This window comes from Vidua macroura, chromosome 3, assembly GCF_024509145.1.
Source record: "Vidua macroura isolate BioBank_ID:100142 chromosome 3, ASM2450914v1, whole genome shotgun sequence".
NCBI lineage: Eukaryota > Metazoa > Chordata > Aves > Passeriformes > Viduidae > Vidua > Vidua macroura.
This window is the reverse complement of record NC_071573.1, coordinates 69,392,176-69,413,209: the sequence shown is the minus strand read 5'-3', so window position 1 is coordinate 69,413,209 and position 21,034 is coordinate 69,392,176. Positions and strand designations below refer to the sequence as shown.

General features: G+C 36.9%; 1 protein-coding gene across 3 annotated transcripts in view; it reads right to left on the bottom strand.

The window, feature by feature from the left end:
• Window positions 1–21,034, bottom strand: part of CDK19 (cyclin dependent kinase 19) — a 121,011-nt gene that overhangs the window by 33,155 nt on the left and 66,822 nt on the right. For 2 of the 3 annotated variants that reach the window (XM_053973678.1, XM_053973677.1), the window contains exons 5-6: window positions 2,112–2,169; window positions 755–886 (exon numbers count right to left, since the gene is read on the bottom strand). In XM_053973678.1, the coding sequence (XP_053829653.1) occupies window positions 755–886; window positions 2,112–2,169 (190 nt within the window). The remainder of the gene's footprint in view (window positions 1–754; window positions 887–2,111; window positions 2,170–21,034) is intronic. The other variant, XM_053973679.1, reaches the window with a different exon arrangement.

Genomic DNA, 21,034 nt, shown 5'->3' with positions numbered 1-21,034 from the left:
GAGAACACTCAAACTGTGATGCCAGTACAACACAGTATTTTGCAACTCTCTGAACAAAGGCCCACAGAGCATCTCCAAAAACTTCTGCAACAGAAAAATGCCTGCCAAGAAAGCCACCTCTGTACTCATAGGAGTGATTTAACACTATTAACAGAGGGTCACTGTTTCCTTTGCAGTTCAATATATAAACCAATCATGCCTCCCATGCACCTCAATGCTTTCATTCTCCAGACAGCTGGGCCCTGAGGCTGATTGTGTTTCTGGAACTTACTATGGCAGAAAGGGCCTGGCTACCAGCATTGCCTGAACACGGAGCTTTAGAAGTCATCAGGAGAAAATGATTTGCAGATTATGCACAGCACAGGAGTCCAGCCTTCTGCTTATCAAGACACACATTTCATAGAAGCATCTGGACACGAAACACCCTACAAGAATGCCACAGCTCTTTCCTTTTCAATGGTTTACAACATGACAAGATTTCTCAGTCAATAAAACATATAAACCAATTCAAAGGATATTTTTGTTTTAAAAACAAAACAAACTAGATATTTAAAATGTCTAGGTTATATTGAAATATAAAAGCATAGTCCTCAAAAAGTTTTAATCTTGATTAATCCTTTATGGATGGGATCATCTGCAACTACTTCAGTGACAAAACCCCAAAACTAGCTGGTCAGGTGAGCATCCTATCTATTACAGGGCTACTATCCTTCCAGAACTTGCAGGCAAACATCTTTCTTACAGGACAACTCACCAATGGCCTTTGTGTAATGTCTGGCCCCAAGTAACAGCTCTGGAGCTCTGTACCAGAATGTCACCACAACCGGATCCAAGTCTGCCAAAGGCTTCAAAGGTGAGTTAAACAATCTTGCAAAACCCATATCAGCTGGGGAATGGGGAGAAAAAATGAGAAGAGTATTTAAATTTTAATACAAATAAATCAAAATTCAACAGTATTGTCAAAAACAATTACAACAACAGCTCAAAAACATTAAAAATTACAAATCAAAGTTTCTAACAAAACAAAAACTACTTACAACAATACTATTGGACCAAATTTTTCTGAGGCTAAATTCCATTTAGTTAATTCCTAAAACTACGAAGTATAATATCTGACATGTTTTGATCATGGTATTGTAAAACTTTACCTAACACAGATGCCTGTTCATTTTTTAAAACTGTAACAGAAACTTGGTTAACTGAAGTCAACAGTAGTAGGTCTCTAATGTACATTTTCTCCTTTATTTTTATACATGCTTACAAAACTGTGAGTCCTTGTGACTGCTATATATTTACCCAAAGTGCAAAATTAACATAACTGCAGTGTAGCTTGTTTTGCACTATTTTTCAAGGCATGCCTCCTAGATGATTTGGAGGACTGAGCTCCAGAGTCAGTCAGCACTCACTGTTACAGAGGTATATTTTAAAACTAAGCATTCATTCTATAGAACTCAAAAATTCTCCTTAGAATGAGCCTGGTAAGTAACAGTAAGAAATGCTAGATGGCAAAGCACAGAATTTGTTGTACTGTCAAACCCACACATTTTAAATCCAATTCAAATCTGAAACTTTTCTTTCACACAAACTTCAGTATTGCCACACGATTTATTTTAAAAAAGTAATATCCACATCACTAAAACTGAGAAGGCAATTAGATTTTGGATAAAGACCACCACAGCTACACGTGTTACTCACCTTGACACCAAATAACTTTTGCATAAAACAACTTTGGATTTCTACAAATATGTGCAGTAATGCTATTTATATAAAAATAAAAAAACAAACACAATTCATAAGTAATAATGCTAACTTATGCTAACTAATCATAGTAGAACTCAACCCTAGTTATCGCCACTGTTCTCTGTGCTTATAATTTTTTGTTTCATACTGATGCTTTTATGTCTCATCCAATACCCTTGGCAAGTTTAAAAATGTCTAATTACATATTTGGAATTTCTTAAGACTGTAAACTCAGTCAATGAGATTTAAAATTGAACTAGAGACATACACTCAAAGAATACTGAAGATCTGTTTCTATCTCACACAGAAGATGCATTTTTTTATTATAGTAATCTCTTAGCTGCACAATTAAATTTTCTCAAAAAGATTACCTATTTTGACTCTTCCTCTTTCAGGACCTTCCCCCATTACCAGAATGTTTGCTGGTTTCTGGAAAACAAAAGCAGAATTTTTAGCTGGTCAGTCTTTGATGATTATTTTTGAGAATAATAAAATTACATACATTTATTTTATAATGAAATCATGTCTCAAAATATCCTTAGAAGTCTAAAATTACCATACCTTTATCTTGCTGACATTTAGTTTTTATCTCTAGTTACCAATTTCACAAGTAGAAAACAGAAATATACTTCGACATTTCACAGTAAAAAATGCCATCTTTAACTAAATGTGCTTTTCTATTGTTACTAGAATAATTATATTCACTGGAGGGATTTTCTTCTAGAGGAAAGTTTTATATTAGGCTGACTTTTATGCTACACATTAACAATCTAGCAAGAACCACTTTTGCTGGTATAACTTATTTAAAGTGATGCCAAATCTTGGTATACAAATGCATAGTTGAGAGCCACTTCTGTTTTCATCCTATATAACTACATTTTTAGAGCTGTGCTTGTTTTTAGTGTACGAATAATAAAAATCACATGGGCAAAAGCACTTTTTATCCACAAAGTTGATTTCATTCTATGAGAATTCTCTTGAAACAGGAGTATTTGCACACAGCTACATCCCAAAAACTTTTGACAGTGCAGACAGCAGCTTTACAAGTAGAACAAAACCTTTATAGGCATTTTTTGCAATCTATTTGTTTGCAACCAGCTGTTTGTGAACACCACATAAAATTTGCACATGACATCACAGCAATTGTTCTGAAATTAGGATCTAGGTTCCCTCAGACATCAATAGTCATTCCTTGGAAGCTTTTGCCCTATTGTGTTAACAGCTGTAAAAAGTAAACAAGATTTACAACATTAAGGGATTTGAATGAAGAGATGCATAACAAAGCTTCAAGGCAGAATTTTTGGAATGCTCATCCAAACAATAATTATATTTAAATCCTTAATGCCTGCAGAGGGGTCTGCTCAAGCAGGATTTGTTCAAGAATCTAAAAGAGATGTCCAGGAAACCAATGACAGAATCTCACTTAAATTCTCAGTTCCTTGTCACTATTTACCTGAAATGAGACACTCAAACTAGGGTTACTAATTTGTCTCAAAACTACACATCTTTAGCTTTTTTGAAAAAGCAAACAAACAAACAATAAAAAGCACCCTACTTCACCTCTTCTTTCTCCTTCCTCCAGGAAGCTGTTCTTCCCACCCCACACCCAGTGCTAACATTGTTTCTTCCCTGGCTCCAACCACTGTCTCTCTTTCCAGATGCCTCTTTTATTCTTCCTTTTTTAACCTGCAATTCTCAACACCATCACTGACTTTTAATTCCTCAACATATATTGGAACCATTTGAGAGGCAAAATACACTCCCTTCTTGGAAAACACAAGCAATTTCAACTGACCTTGAACAAACACTCCCCAGCAAGTCCAGGAAAGAGAAAGATGATGCTTGCTCTTACCTAATACTTAATGACAATAAAATCAACACCTCGAGGCAATTGTCAAACTCTGGTTGTACATTTATGTATTACCCTGAATTGAATATTCCAGAGGACAGAATAATCACTTTCTGCATACTCAGTAACCAGGCAGCAAGAGATGCATGCAAGTTCACACTACATTTTACCTCTGTTAGATATCAAATGGATACAATTGTCCTAACCAAGGGAGCAAAACTCCAGTTTTCTTGATGAAATTCTTCCTAAACTTTTGCCTAGCAACTTTGATTCAGAGTTGAGTATGATGAGTTTGCTGGATTGATACACCAAAGCCAACTGTATGAGGTTCAACAAGGCAAAGTGTTGTCTCGTGCCCTTGGGTCACAACAATCCCATGCAGTGCTGCAGGCTGGGGAGAAGTGGCTGGAAAGCTGCAGCTGAAGGCATTGGAACAGGCTGCCCAAGAAACTGGTAAAATCACCATCCCTGGAAGTGTTTAAAAAAAATGAGGATTTGGTATTTGAGGGCATGGTTTAGTTCTACACATGGTGGTGTGAGGTTAATGGTTGGACTCAATCTTAGAGGGATTTTCCAATCTTAATGATTCTATGAATCAAAAATACTTCAACAGACCTTTACATTCAGGATTGGATTTTAAGCACTATAAAAATGCATTTACTTGTCAAGTGAAGCAAGCTGATAAAAATGTTATTACTGCACTGATTTATAGGTCAGGTTGTTTCTAATAAAAGAATTAGGTTGTAAGAAATAAACATTCTAACTTCAGAAGATTTCGTAAGATAAAAATTAAAATCTAAGCAGAAAGGACTTTCAGAACAACTCAAAAAAGCCGTATTTTATCTCTGGCAATATAATATTCTCCAAGCAGCAATTTATTCACAGAAAAAAAGCTCCCAACTCTTTTATCTGCTGACATAATCCACAATACTCACAGAGTATTTCAGGTTGGAAAGGACCTCTGGAGATAACCAAGCCTCAAAGCAGGGTTACAAATTACAGCAGATTGCTCAGGCCTGAGCCAAGTTGGGTTTTAAACTTCTCCACAGATGGAGCTTCACAGCCTCTCTCTGAAACTTCTAGTGTTTGACCACTCTCACAGTAGAAAAGGTTTATCAATATAGTATATTTACATCTACTGCCTCCTGTTCTACCACTGGATAGCACTGCATGGAGTCTGGCTCAGTTTTCTTTATTCACACTTATCAGGCACATATACACATTGATAAGATCCCACATGAGCCTTCTCTTCTAGAGATTGAATAGCCCCAGAACCCTCAGCCTCAGAAAGACTCCCCAAAGCCCTAGGAGAATTAGTGGTCCCATGAATACAGGAGATATGCTAGGTTAGAGTCTATGGAAACAAGAGACTTGTCCATTTATATATTTTTAAAGCCAGAATGTTTAGAAGAGATGTTGTTCTGATTAAAATTTAAATCTGTTCTAATATGTAATCCACTGAGGATCGGAACCCTGCTTAGACAGCCAGCAGAGAAACAAACTGATTTATAAACTTAGCAGATGTCACGTTCATTAGCTCTTGTGAACCCCTCTGAGAGAGTCAGGGGCAGGGGAAAGAGGGAAGGAATAAAATGGGAAACAATTAAAAACTTTAATTGAGCAAAATAGCAAGCGCTTCTCCTGAGGCACCACCACCAGTGGGAAGACAGCAGGGATTTCAAGGATGACAACCTGATGCCTGCAGGATCCCCACTGTGTCAGGAACACTTTGCATCATGGCACCTTCCTGAGAGCTGATAGGTCTTGATTCCAACCTGTTTCTTAAGTAACAAGAAGCCTACATCTCAACCTCTTATTTCCCACATGAGCAAATTAACCACTTGATTATCTACTAATCAGCACTTTTTAAGTTCCTCTTGCTAATCAGAGCTGTTCTGGCTAGGAAAGGCTTTTCAATGTATATATGCTAAACCAGATGGAACCCATCTTCTTGAGATGCAATATATGATATCCAGTTCCTGTGCCCAAGAATTTTTGTTTAATAAAAACAAACAGCTTCAGAGAAGCTTAAAATATAGGTCAAATATTTTGTGGTTGCTTCATATAATAATGGCTTGAATATTGTAAAACTCTTCCCAGAGTCTTCACAATGCACATACCATGGTGAGAGAAACACAACCCTCACAGAGCAGTAGTGCTTGGCTAAAAAAGAGGCACCAAGGCAGAGCAGCAAAACTTCAGGTGCTCAGGTATGAAGGAAAGACTTTGGTTTACTTCAGAGAGAGTAATTTGGCATCAGAGATCCTCAGGGGACTATGTTATGAAGGTTTCCATCATGAGGTAAGAGAAAGGACTACAGAAGGAGAATTCAACAACCTCTGCTTCTTGGAGAAGGTAGAACATGTTAGCTCTACCTTAGTTCTTAGTAATCTCTGAAAATGTAGCATTTAAATATCAAAACATTTCACTCCAAGATGGTCACTTAGTCAACAATAAAACTACAGCCTAGTATACTACAGTTACTGGACAGCTGCAAAAATCAGATTAAAAAGCAGGAATTAAAAAGTCTCACACTTCATTTATGTTCAGGCTATATGTAAGTCATAAGCACCAGTCCAGTTCCTGACACAAATCCTACTGTCAGCTATCTGATGAAGAAAACAGGATTTTAGCTGGAAGGAACCATCAAGAACCAAGCAGCAGCTAAAAGACCAAAAGCTGGCACATACTTAGAGTAAATTGTGTCTCTATCCAAGAGGACAAAATTTTTATAAAGGAAGTTTGAGAAGCCCTGCTTAAAATCATTAACTAACTCCTCTAGAGTAGTAGTTGGGTGAGACAACCCAACAAGGAGTATACTTTTAAACCAGTTACATCCCAATTAATACTCTATTTTCCTCTTACTCTCCCCTTTTGCTGAGAACACAAACACCAGCTGGGAAGCAAAGTGATGCTGCTGCATCTCCCCCTATCCAGTTGCTACAGGAAAAACAGTAAGAAACAGTAAGAATTAGGAGTCTCACATTTAATATAAGTCACAAAAATGAACAAAGATTTGCAAAAAGAGCAAGGTTAACAGCAACAAACAGCTGAAGCAAGAATCTGAAATACTTGCAAAAAGAGATGAAGATGATGATGATTCTTTACGAGTCTTTACAATAGGTTCTTTACAAGTAATAAGCATAGATAATAACATTTACTTTTCTACATTGGTGGAGGAGAGGGAATAAAGCAATTTAAAAAATCTTGGTGGGAGAGGAATTAAAATGTCAGATTAACAAGTGTGTTTTCACAAATACTAGAAGTGTCACGACTAGGACTCATACAGACATCCATGTCAAGATACACTTCTAATTTTAATATTTAGACAGTAAAACAGAAGAAAGGTTGAAAGAAAAGAAACCATCTGTGGTATTAAAAGAGTATAACAGTTCAAAACAGGAACAACAACCTAACAATAGATGGCAATACTTCCGTTTTAAAGGTTGTTGTGATCTCCTTAATACAGCAGTGACACAATTCATAAGAGATTTGGTGCAGAATTACAGTCCTATGAGAAAACGTCCAAAGGGATATACCACTTTCCATACACAATTCTTTATTGTTTATATCCAAACAAATGTGTTTCCTTTCTGGAATGTGCCACTGGAAAAAGAATAATATCAAATTAGGAGGCGTCTATTGTAAAAGAAATTGCAAACCTTACAGATAAAAGCTCTCCCCACAGTTACTGACACTGCCTTGTGATGAGGTCTTTTCAAGCCTCCATTATTAAAAAAAACAATTGTAAACAGAACAGTTTTGATACATAAAGACACTTTCATATCACAAGCAAGAGGAGAGCAATAGTATTTTTGTCTCAGCTTTCAGCATGCTGCTCCCCAAATGACAAAGGTCCTGAGTGAGATGGCAGTGTTCCACTCTGCAGGCACTACTCCAAAGACCACAGAGCCTCTCAGTTCAAGATTAAGAGGGAGATGCTGATTGTTCACTGAAATGTGCAAAAAAGCTTTTGTTCTTCTCATCTGTAAGGAAATGTAGGTACTTCTCTGCCTTAAACCAACATTGTTCAAACCCAGACTTTGTGCTCAGATCAATAAACTGGCACAGAGATACTAATACTGCTGCTGCTACAATTGAGCTAATTAAATTTAATTTTAAAAATTAAAGGTTCTTAAAATATTTTATTATGTACTGCAAACCTCCAAATCATTACCACTTCCATTTAAAATATTTCCATATATTGAAAGGCATGTAGGAAAATTGTTATCCCCACTTCTCTTTTTTTAGAAAACTGTTCGGTCAACATTTTTCTGATACTGAAGCACTAGACAGAAGTATACTATATAGAGTAAAATATCTCCACATCTGCTTCTCTTTAGCTTTACACACTGCAAACTCATATAAGAGTCACTACTCTGATTACATAACAACACTTTCAGCTTGGTTTTTATCAGTTGTTATCCTTAATGTTATAAAAACCCAACCATATTTCATTACATTTTTGGCCTCGATTTGTAATCCATACAATTTCCTTCCATTATTTCTCTATTCAGTTGAAATTATTCATCTTGCAAAGTAATATCTTTAACAAATCCCATCAAGATAATTACAATTTCATTTGAATCAATAATGTAATAATATAGACATTATCAAATTATCAAAAGGCCAAACATAAAGCTGATTACAACAGCACATGATCTAGAGTCAGCAAAATCTCAAGGCATACAAAATGCTTTGAAATGGCAGATCATTCAACTGAACTCAAAACTTATTTGAATCTGAAAAGGAGGAACAAAATAAGAGGTAAACACATTAAGTAAATAAAAAGAACACAGGAATCAAAGAGTACCACAGAATTCTTTTATCCCATCAAGCAGAGTGCTTGTGCCTCTGGGATAACAGATTTTAAAAGGAAAAAAAAAATGTTATTGCATAGAAGTAATTGAGGTCAGAGTAGAGGAGAGTGGGAATATATGAGAGAAACTCTGCAGACACCAAGATCAGTGAAGAAGGAGGAGCAGAAGGTGATCCAGTCTCTGGAGCCAAAACTCTCCTGCAGCTTGTGGTGCAGACCATGGTGAGGCAGGATGTTTCCCTGCAGCCCATGATGATCCACAGTGGAGCAGAAATCCATCTGTAGCCTGTGGAGAAACCCATACTGGAGCAGGTGGATGCCCAAAAGACAATTGTGACACAGGACTTGTGATCCCATGGGGGACCCATGCTGGAGCAGCCTGTGAAGAACTGAAATCCATGGGAAAGACTCCTTAGAGAAGTTCATGGAAGAGTGTCTCCCGTGGGAAGGACACGGCGATGAAGCAGGGGAAGGACTCCCTCCCTGAGTGGCAGAACCAACATGGGATTAACTCGCTGCTAACCCCATTCCCTATCTCCCTGTGCCACTGAGTGTGGGGAGGAGGTAGAGAATTGGGAACAAAGTTAATCCCAGGCAGGAGAGCGAGGGATGTGGTTTTAGGATTTGTTTTACTTCTCATTATCCAGCTCTGATTTCGATTGGAAATGAATTCAACTAATTCCCTTAAGTTAAGTCTGTTTTCCTGTGATGGCAACTGGTGAGTGATCTCTCCCTGTCCTTCTCTCACCCCATCAGCCTTTTTTTTCTATTTTCTCTCCCCTATCCAGTAGAGGGGGTTTTGGTGGGCACAAGGCATCCAACCCAGGTCCAACCACCATAAAACAGTACACAAAATTTTACAGCTAAGTGTCACCAGACTGTGTCTTTAAAAAGTTCCCAAAATTCATTTTATTACCATTAGAGGAATATTAGTGATAACAGAAACATTTAAAAATGCACAGTAACTTTTTATCTCCACTCTTAGTACTTATAAAATATTTTTTAAATTAAATGTGTACAGAATGAATAAAGAAAAAATGCTCTTGTGGGATTCTGAGATATGGAAACTGCATATTCAGTCACAAACCATGCTGTCAGATTACAGTAGTGACTTACGCATTTCATAGCAGCTGAACTGATGTGGTCAAAATAGCCATTTAACTCCAGCTACCATGAATTCTATAGCAACTACATTTGCAGAATTTACCTGAGACTGATGGTAAAACATATTACTAACTAGGAGTAGGAAGAAAACATACAGAAGATACCTGAAATATTTCTTTGGAATGCCTTAGGTAAAGATTTTGGTTAAACACATTCCTTGCTTGTATTTATTATGTGTTGAAAGGGGAAATGTGCTGTTTTCGTATGGAAGCTAGTTATCAAAGAAATCTTTTCATGCTATATACTCTTATAAAACTTGGCACAAAAAGCAAGGATAAAGGAAAGCAGAAAAAAAACCAACCTTTGGGCACAGTACAACCACAGATATGTTTTTTTTTTTTAAAAAAAAGTCCATGAATTAAGCTTAAGGTGATCTAGCCTTCAACAAAAGCAAAGATGTCACTACACAGGCTTCATTACAGACTGATTTCAACATCCCAAGAATCTGGATACTCATCTGCAGGATCATCCAAAATCATAGAATGCTTTGAGCTGGATAGGACCTCTAGAGGTCATGTGGACATTTTGCAGCTCAAAACAGAGCCAAATTTGAAGCTGCATCAGATTGCTCAGTATCATGACCAAGGGAGCTGCAAGTCTCCAGCACTGGAGGTTACCAAGCCCTTCTGGTGGGCAACACCTGGCAAAAGATTGTTTCCCATCACCTAATCAAAATGTTTCTTGTTAAAACATGGATCTGTCCCCCCTCCTCCTTCTGCATTCCCCTTAAGAAAGCTTCACCATTTCTACAACTCCCACAGCTCAAGTCCCTTCAAACCACTCACGCTGCCAAGCTGAGTGGTAGGACAGCTGAGGCTCACAGAGCCATCTCTGTCACCCTGCTGTAACCAACCCTATTGCACCTTTGGCTGAACAGCTCCAGAGCCACACGTTTAGCACCAGAAAAAGGTATCTGAGATGTCAGCGTCAGCATGGAAGTCCAGTCCCTAGAACAACTAAAGTATTTCATCAAAGGGAAAGACAGACTTTTCCACTCCCACCTTCATTTTTACCAAATCACACATATCACACACAGATGTACATTCTGATTAAGTTACTACTCCTTCAGTTACTCTTATATATAACCACTCCATTAAATCAGTGATCAGGTAGAATATTCGTGTCTCTGTTTGACTTGATTTTTCATAGGTCAGATGTTCTCTTGAGATGTAATTAAGCATATACCTTAAGTGATATTAATTCTTTAAATTCTCTCCTCTCACTTCTGTCTAGGCCTTCCCCAGAAATGGCCAAAACATCCATGCTCCTTATAAGAATACTCTGGTTCAAAATCCATCTGAAACAATGGTTTCTTAGGCAATTTCTAGATAAAATATTTGATTTATAAACTCAAAGATGCTTTGATTATTGTTGAAACAAGAAAAGACAATTCATCAACTCTACTCCCTGGTTAACCAATGGATAATATAGTTGCACTTATGTCATTGGAAAATTGACTGTACACACAAGGGGAATATGAAATAAGAGTAATCATAAAAAAAGAATATAATTCTGGGCTGCATAAAAGTTCAGAAATTAAACAGTCTTTCTTTCATATACCATTTCAGGTCTCTTATGGCTGACAGGGTGTTAAACTAATGCAAGACAAAAACAAAAACTCCAGACAAGTTTGGATGCTGGGCATTGCTTTGATTAAAACAATCTTCACAATGTACCAGTGTACCAATAGTTTTACCCCAATCAACAGCAATGCAATTTAAGTTAAAAAGAAAAGGATGAAAAAAGTCACATTAGGAGAATGCCAAAACATTTGACACAAATTAAATTTTATGTTGCTATGCAACAATATCCAAAGCATTCTGCTGTTACTAGTGCTGCAATAGCATACTTGAACTTAAAATGTTACATGCAACCTTGAGAAGGACAAAGAAGGGAGAAGTCAGAAACAAAGAGACAAATATGATCATAAATTTTCAATGAAAAATAAAAGGTCATAATGCAAATGTTCAAATAATATGCTGAATTCACATTGTCCCTAGGATTTTCAACACATTGCAGTAAACGCTCCAGCAAAATTCCCATGAAGATACCCAGCAACCATCTAGGGCCTTGTTTTTAGACCTTGCCTGGGCTTTTTGGGAGCACCAAGCATAGCACAGGACAAGACAGATTGTCCAACTTTGCTACCCCATTTCCAAACTGTGAGATGTGCAGGCCCACAGTGCCTGGGAACAGAAGAAAGACTTACCTCAGGAATACTTTGGAAGAATGCTCTTCTTTTAATGTATAACAAAAAAAAAAAAAAAAAAAAAAAAAAAAAAAAAAAAAAAAAAACCCCAAAAAAAAAAAAAACAAAAAAAAAAAAAACAAAACAAAACAAAAAAAAACAGAAAAAAAAAAACCAAAAAAAAACCAAAACTACAAAAAACAGAGGGGATAAATTTTGTTCTATAAAAGCACAGTTAAACTCTTCCTCTGTTGGGCCTTTAAAACACATTCTAAACGCCCCAAGGTACTGTGGTCAAGCCAAGTCATTGCATCTCTGCTATCAAGTTCTCTTTATACATTCTTCACACATAATCTTTACTCAGAATAATAACCCAAAGGCAAATAAACTGAGAAGGTATGTGCACACATGAAACATTACCAACACTACTATTTTCTTCACCTTTTTAAAGGCAAAAGCCAGGAGACAGTAAGTCTGACAAAACACTAACATAAGAAAACCTAAGCCTGTACTAAGCTTAGGACTGGAATTTAAGAGAAGGGGGAATTTACATGATGCAATTCTCACCTGTTCCTTGCATTACTTTGTTTCTGTTACAGCAGCATGAAAATTAGCTACCATAACTGCTAATTCTTTCAGTTGCAGCACTAAATTTCACCACTGCCAAAACCTGGTATTTGTTTTATATTCTGACAACTCCTCTTGATTTGGTAGGTTTATTAAGACAGGAGCATGAAGCCTCTATCCAATCAAACAATAAGTGACTGAAAGTGAGACTGGTGACAACATCATAAAACATTTTCTTAATTGCCTTTCACAAAGTATTTTTGGCAGTAAAACTCCAATATCTCCATTCCCCCAAGAGTCTGGTAGAGTCAAATAATTAACAAAGCTTTTCTGGCTGCAATAAATAATATAGTATAGATATAAATTAATAGATACAAATGTAACCCATTTTCATTACAAACAAGCTTCTGCTTGGATAGTGCAGATTGACTGAATTAGGTTGAAATATTAAAAGCCTTTAATGGAAATTTCAAAGGAGGAAAAGAATAGGGTAGCATGATTACCTGAAGTGGTTACTTCCATGCTGAGTGGATCTTAATGAGTCCCCTTTTGCTTGCATATGGACATGGGAATATAGCTGAAGGGAGTCAGAATTATGGAATACATTTTTTTTGTTATTGGAGTATAAACTTGGGAAGATTTAGAAGGGCAGTAAAAAACATTTTACAGGACTTTAACAATTAAAGGTCTAATAATATTTAATATATTTTATTAGCTCTTGTCAGTGTATTACATATGTAAATTTGTAGCATCAAGCTATATTTTTTATCCATTTTCACATATGCTGTTTTTCTATGCTCATTATCTCAAGAATAAAAAAGTGAAATGCCATCTCGTCTCCCCTCCTTCCTTGATGTTGAGTCTAAAGACTAAAACTAACCCTTACCTATATGAGCAATTCAAGTGCTTTTTATACTATAGCATCAACCTTCTCTGTGTGGAAACAATCTATATCAGTGATTTGTAATGTAAGCCAAATTCTTACATACAGTCTTTCTTGGAGCATCTTCATAAAGCAAGCTCCCACATTCCACTATTTGCAGGGCTAGGTTAAGTGTCCCTTTTTCCTCATGATTTGTCCAGCAGATCCGTTTTCAGGTTTCAAGAAGGTGTTTTATCACCCTAATACAAGCCTTGTGCCTACAGCAATACTGACTGGGACTTAACAGTCGTCTGGACCTTATGGTCTCAAACTCACCATCCAGTTACCATGTTTAGGCACTTAATTCATGTATCACTTGAGGCAGCACAACCCCAAGTGTCTTGCAGTGGAATAAAAGCCAATGCAGACCCCAAAGCAAGCAGATAGACAAAGTACCAGTGTTCAGCTGACACATGCTTTACAAACAAAGCTAAATAAAACATAACCTTTGAAACCTATCCTAACAGAAACTTTTCTCCTAGTTTATCACCATCACCCTGTTCACCTCGAGACTCAGATTTAATCTCTCTTTATCTCTCACTCAGTTCTCAGCTTCCTGACTTCTGGGGGATCTTCAGGCTCATGAAGTCTCTGATTTTTAAGAAGACAAGCATCAATGGCCAGCTTCTTCAGCTGTTATACTTCAGACCCAGTCTTGTAACATTAAGTTAGAGAAGCCTTGTGCTCCTAGTTTTCTGTTGAAGGTTTTCCTGAAGTGCCTCCACCTGAATAAGCAGCTATGAAGTCTTTTAAGTAATCAGTAAATGCAGCCAGCCAATGGCATGCCAAAACAAGGTCACAGATACTAATTTCCACTGTTCTTCAGAAGAGCACTTGTTTCACAACATTAACCAGACTACAAGAGAGCAGAATCCTCACTCCATCTCAAGAGTTGTCCTGCCTCTGCAGCCTACATCTCCACTGTACTCCTTAAAGCAGGGTCCCTGAGTAGCTGCAGTGCTCACCCTTGAGCCAACCTGCTCGTGTGCTCAGGGTGCTCTGTCATGGATGGGGCTGCAACAATTCCCTTGGATGAAACAGCACTGATGAGATTTTATGAGGCAGTGAATCTTACAGGAGACACAGGAAAACATCTCTGGATATACTGCTATAGCAGTATTCAGTTAGACTGAATTTACACTTCAATATTACAAAGTTCGTAAAGAACCAACAAGATAGGATGATTCCCTGAATCTTTTTAGGCTCTTTTCTTGTAGAAGAAAAAGTCAGAAAGAGGTAACAAAGGCTATGTTTGCAGATAGATTCATAAGTTATAGTATTTCTACTTGTTTTCTGAAGTCTGAGATGTATTCATTATCTGCCATTACTCCCACACACAGACGAGATTAAGAGATACTAAGTAGCAAATCTGCATGTATTTACATTCATGATGTCTTGGTAATGTTTCTCAATACAAATGCACTCTAAAATTTAGAATAATACTGCATTCCCTTTTTTCTCATTTTATCAGAAAATGCTAGGGAAAGGAGCTTAATGTTCAGCTTGGATTCAGATTTTTATGGTGCTCCTTTTGTAGCATAAGCTTCAATCATTATAAATCCAATATAACAATAAAGGTCTAGATGGTCTAGATGTGAAGAACTGAAGACTTAACCCTTAAATCAGCACTAATTCAGAACTATCAGCACCTCAAAACAATTTAAAGCATCTCATCACAACAATTATTCACATAAATTAAAGGTTATCTGTGTTTAAGAAGGTTTTCCACCAATTAAAATAATTTTCTAACAGACCAGGCAGGAACAAGCACGAACCCTTTCAATACAGAACGTACTTCCCAAAATTACCATAAATTACTGAAAGGCATAGATCTGGAATACTGCTATTCCAAACATGAGTGAACACTGCCTACACAAGAACCAATTCAAGTATTTTATTGTTTGTTTATGCAGCCTTTCTTGCACAAAGGGTACAGTATGTAAAGTACAAAAAACCAGCTCCTGCTTTGGAAAATCTAGTCTGGGAAAGGCCAGTACAGCAAGAAAACATGGGAGTGAACAGAGAGCAGTACACATTGTGTAAGGAAGACACAGCAACTGCACCAACACAGCTCAGGGGGCTTTGGCTTCAGGGAGGGAGAGAACTTGGAGAGCAGTAACCAGAGAGGTTCTTTCAAGCAAAGACTGACACATAAAACATTGAAACTGGGAGGAGCAAGGGACAGAGACCAAGGAAGGCTTCTCCAGCCACAGGCATAGCTGGTAAAGGCTGTGAAAGATGTATAAGCAACAGCGGGAAAAAAAGGCTCTGAATACAGAGACTGAAAACCTGAAATTGGCTGAAGAAAAGGAAAACTATTTAAAGTTAAGATTTAATATGCCAATTAAAAAAATTATGGAGACCACAAATTATCTTTTAAGACTCTTGAGCACTTATCCCACTTACTTAGCTACTGTAGGTATAGTCCAAGATTGCTAAATTTTCTTGCCTTGGAAAAGAAAAATATATTCCTTTCCAGATACCACATTATTTACAGCTTGACAAATATTTATATTTTAAAAACTACTATTGAAAATCAAACAATTTCACTTTAAAAAATGACATTTGTAATTTGTGTTTTAGTATCAACAGTCACCACCTAAGACAAGCTAGAAGCAAAGGTTTTAAGCAGTTATGTACCTTGCCACCTTGGGCATGAGTATTTTTGCCTAAGTGTTAATCCAGTTTCCAGGTTTTCACACAGAAAAACATCACTTATTCAGAAGAGTCTTTCCACAGAATACTTACAGCCATTCATTTCAAACCAGTACCTCCAAAATTTCAAAATAAAGATTCTGCAGATGCTGAGGCGAAGCATGCTGGACACCTGCAAGGAAGGTTCCTAACTCCACATCACCATCACTTCAGAGCTGGTAAGAGATGCTCCCTTCTTTCAGTCTATGAATCTCTTACTAGCAATGAGATTGTGTTTGAGGACCAAAACCTTCATAAGAGTTTAGACAACCTGTTTTTTAACATAAAAGCTCTGGCCACAAAGAGCTTACACAGCACTTCCATGCTAGTGGGAAGCTGCCAGTACCCCCTCATACATATATTTGCTTGAATAACCAAAAGCAGTAGGTTTTCAATGGCATGCTTCTCCACAGCATAAATGAGCGAGATTCCACTTAAAAATTGTTCATAAACACATTCATTAAACAGTTACATTACATTCTTAGTATTTGTTATAGGCATTTTCACGTGCAGAGTAACACATTTGGAGTAGCCTTAGATATTCATGCAGCTGGATGAAGAAATTAGGCTAAATGAAAGCAGGAGTTGTCAGCACCTCCACCAACATGCAGGTAACTGCCATGGGCATTGCTCTTATCATGCGGTATCTTGCAGTAAGCACTAAGCAACCTGCTCCTTTCCATGGGGACAAGAACATATCTTATATTTACCATACAATAGCACTGGAAAAAGTGTGCTCACAGGCAAGTAGAGCAGTTCAGGGCTTTGGGTTCATATTCCCCATCTCAGCCACAATAACACCGCCTTCAAGGAAACACACTTATACTCTGACCTGCAAGTCTCAGAGCAAGAGGTCCCTCAGGTTAGAGACTACACTGACAGCTGAAATGAAAACTGAGGTGCAGCAGATCAGTGATGAAATCTCTCTAGATTATTAATGAGTTTATCCACCTGACCCAATATCTTACTGTGTTTATGAAGTCAACACAAGACTGAGGTGATGACACGCTGTCAGAGGCATGAGTATTCCATTTAGGCTTCCATAATACATATGAAAGCTTTTCAGCCCTTAAATTTAAAATAACCTAGGTAGATAAAGAAGAGTGTTTGTATTGAACATACTTGATACAGTGACTTGAAGCATTAATGGAAATTTATTAAAATTTAAAATTAAATATTAAATAATGGACTTGATTTATAATTTTATAATTGTTTTATAATTCCATAATATTAAAATGGAAGTTTATTAAAACTGCACGGTATCTAAAGCAAAATGCTAATCTTCTGCCCTAAAAACATCTTGATTTATGAATGTAAACAGAAGAAAAAAACATATTTGGGGAAGCAGTGATGGCAACCAGGCCAGATTAATTTACACAAGAAGCAAGTTGTTTCTTTTTTTCCTTTCTTAGAAGTGTACAAGGACTTTTTTGGGGGTACATTAAATATATTTATATAGTGTAACATAGTGTAGCATTTCAGATTCTTAAAATTTTGTTTCTGTAGCATATTGCCAGAATCTTCATTTTTTATTTTACTACCTAATAAAAATGCATCAGAAGACAATTATGTTAAGAGATGCTTTCATGAACAAATACATCAGGTATTAGTATTACTTGTCCTCATTAATGCAAACCAAAAAGCATTTCTTGGCAGAATATTAACAAGTGATGCTTAAATATTTTAGATGAGCCAGCTTAAGACAAGACGTGAGAGTCTGTTAACTACTTTTGAAGACTAGGCTCTTTCCAAATGACACACACAGCATGAAACACAGAAATTATTAAGTCACCTCAGAAAAATTTAACTTAATACATTAGCATTTAAGTAAAGCCTTGTTAATACCTCCGGAGTTACTTGCGGCAGTTTTACAATAGCTCTGTAGCGAGCATCAAGACACCTCTTACACACTGAAGTTGCTGTGCTGTATCTAATACCATGTGGAATGGCTGATTAATTATTGACTTGGAATGCCTGCAGACAGTTTACAGCACCAACTACTAAAAGGTTTTTCAATCAATTGTCAATCAAGGCCGATTCTAGACTGTGGTTGAAGATTTTCAAGTTTCATGCAAGCTAGTCAATTATGATAACTAACTCCAAAACCCCTGCAGTCAGTAATACATATACTTCTGATATTACAAATAACAAAAACACTTCTGGAATTCAATTTTTAAATTTTTTTTTAAGTGTACTGACAAAAAAGTTATTTGCTGTTTAAAAAAAAAAAAATCTGCCAAACCCAAAATGGATAAACTCCCTTTTATTTTGTAAACTATTTTCCCAATGATCTCCAAATGCTTTAGAAGAGTTACACAAAAAACAAGACATATCAGAACTACAGATCATAGCAATTTAAACATACATGACCATATTCATACAGAAAGTTACTAATGGAAGCTAAAAGTCAGAAGAGATAGGGAAAGAAGATTTAGTACATATAATTTTGAGTGGGGAAACACAGAAAGCTGGTTTGAGAAACAAAAGCCTTAGAAAAGTCAATCTCAACATCTTTTCTGAGGCAGAGCCACTACAGTAAGGAGTGTTACTGAATTCAGAATCTAGAGTCTAAGTTTTAATGAGTGAGTAAAGTTTTTATATGAGCATGATACTCTTAATGAGAACCTAAAACAAAGGAGAGTCACTCCACCTGGAATGTGGGAGCTTTTCCTACATGGGGGTCAAGTTATGAAACACAGCATTCTACCTGTACCAGCCACAGAACTCAAAGTTACAGAGGCCAAAGGGAGGAGCGATAATTAAGATTGTGAAGATGAGATAGAGGAATATTTCAGGAAAGTCAAAGCTGAGTCAAGGTTATATGAGTAATGTTAAAGAAGTGGCAAAAAGCAGATCAACAGATATGGAACATGGGCAGAGGAGAAGGAAGTTGGAAGCAAATGAAAGATTTGTGTCAAGAAAAAACCCAGAAGAATAGTTGTGAAGAAGGTTCTACATGCCGAAAACAAAATCTGAACTAGTTCAGAACTAATTATAATATTTTTCCATTCAACAATTATGCCCTTTTTAAAAATGAAAAACAACCTGCATAGACATGCAATGGCTATGAGATTCCTGAGAAACATTGTGATTCATGTAAAAAACACGAACATGTTAAAGAGTGGCAGGTCAAGCTGCCCTAATTTTTTTTTTTTAATTAAACAACTCCAAATACATACCACACTTTCAAAGTAAGACACAACTGTACTTGCTACAGCTTACTAGATAAAATATCTATGTTTTCAGTGCTTAAGTCTTAGGATTTACCTCACTGTTGATGTTGCCAATAAATCTTTAGATATTCTCACAAAAATCAAGTGCTTAAAAGGCAAACAAACTCCCTGTGGAAATTTTTATTTTCTTTTTTCAAACTGCATAAACAGGCTAGACACTCAAGTCCTGTTACTAAAAGCCAGATTATGACTTTTAAAAAGTTTACTGTGTAACAAAATGCCTTTGAGAAAATCCCTGGCTTTCAGAACACAGCATCATAGCTCTTTATACTTCCTGTTACTCTGTCCCATGTTTTGTATAGTCTATGCTCACGAGCTGAAATTCTTCTCTGTAAGTTGCAACATCAGTTTTGAGAATAGTCACAAACTTAGGACCAGGATTAAAGTTTAGGGAAGCTTTATTGGAGGCAATAATAATTTTGATAAAGATTTAATGGCTGCAATGTTCCTACTATTAAAAATCCCAAAGCTATCAATACATTTAACAACTTCAAAGCTAACATTATTAGGATGAAAAGAGACACTCACACCTTCAATTCTGAACAAAATTTTTTCTAAGACTGAAGTGCTTCTTGCATGCTGAAGCCTAAATTAGACACACACTGTAAAAGAACTGTACCCAAAAGGCTGCATTGTTCTACAAGCTTAGTGTGTGGGTACCAGTCAGAAAAACCCAGTACCATACTGTCATTATTACTACACTGACATTTTAGGCACTTGCATTTTAATAAAATCACTCTCAGAAACAATGTAAAGCACTTGGAAATTGCTGAAATAGCTGTCCAGTTAAATGATAGTAAATCGGACAATTTTATCTCACCCTATTAAGGAGTGAAATATCAAAGGCCTATGCATTTTCCGCAGAATAAAAATATGCAGGTGAGCACATACTACACAGCACCTAATGAAGAGTAAATCCACACCCTAGATTACCTTGCTGGAACTTGTTCGTGTAGTCATACTCTCTGCATTAGTTTAAGGTTTTCAACAACATTAAAACTACCAAAATACTAAAAAAGGCTTCCACATCATGTGCACCAAGAAAAACAGCTGTATAGTTTAAAATGTTGCTGCCTCTAACCGCCCATGCTATCTTGGCTGGAAATAATCACCCAGCAGCAGATGGCTGGAGTGGATGGGCTCCTCTGCTGTAGCACCCCAGTCCACTTTTAGCACCTCAAAGGCAGCACTGGGACCATGGACTGGATCAGACAGAGTGGAGAAGCACCCTCATCACTGAGCAGCTAACATCACCCCCAGTGCTGCAGAGGGTTGGGCAGAGACATCACTGCCTCGCAGTGATACAGCTGGATTGGGCACAGACCACTTTCAAAACAGCCAAATAGGTACTTTTCAGACCCCTCAAAAGAACCACAGGACAAGTTTAATGCAGTTTAGCTAATCTAGTTCAACACGTTATGCAGACTTTCTTGAGTGTCTCCATGTACGCCACCCATGAGAGTGAGGAAGAAAGATTAACATCCAATATTTTTCCAATGAAGCAAAAAGAAAAATCCTGAAGTGAGCAGAACTGTGGGGAACAGCACTTCAGTAAGCTACAAGTTATAAAGGAATATAAAAAGGAGTGTAAAGGAATGGGAACACATATCCCTATAGAGAAGGGGAAAAATAAGAATCAAAACTTCACATTGCAGAAGGAAAAAAGGATCTTTAAATGAGATAAACAAGAAAACAGCTTGATCTAACATTTTTTCAAACATATCAAACCACTTGCAATATACACTCAGGCACTCTTCTGGTAGATAGAAAAGATTACTTTTAGGTCCCCTAAAAGGTTTACTGCTACTGCAAGCTCTTCCCATTGCACTACAGAAGCTGGCATCAAAGAAGAGCAGCT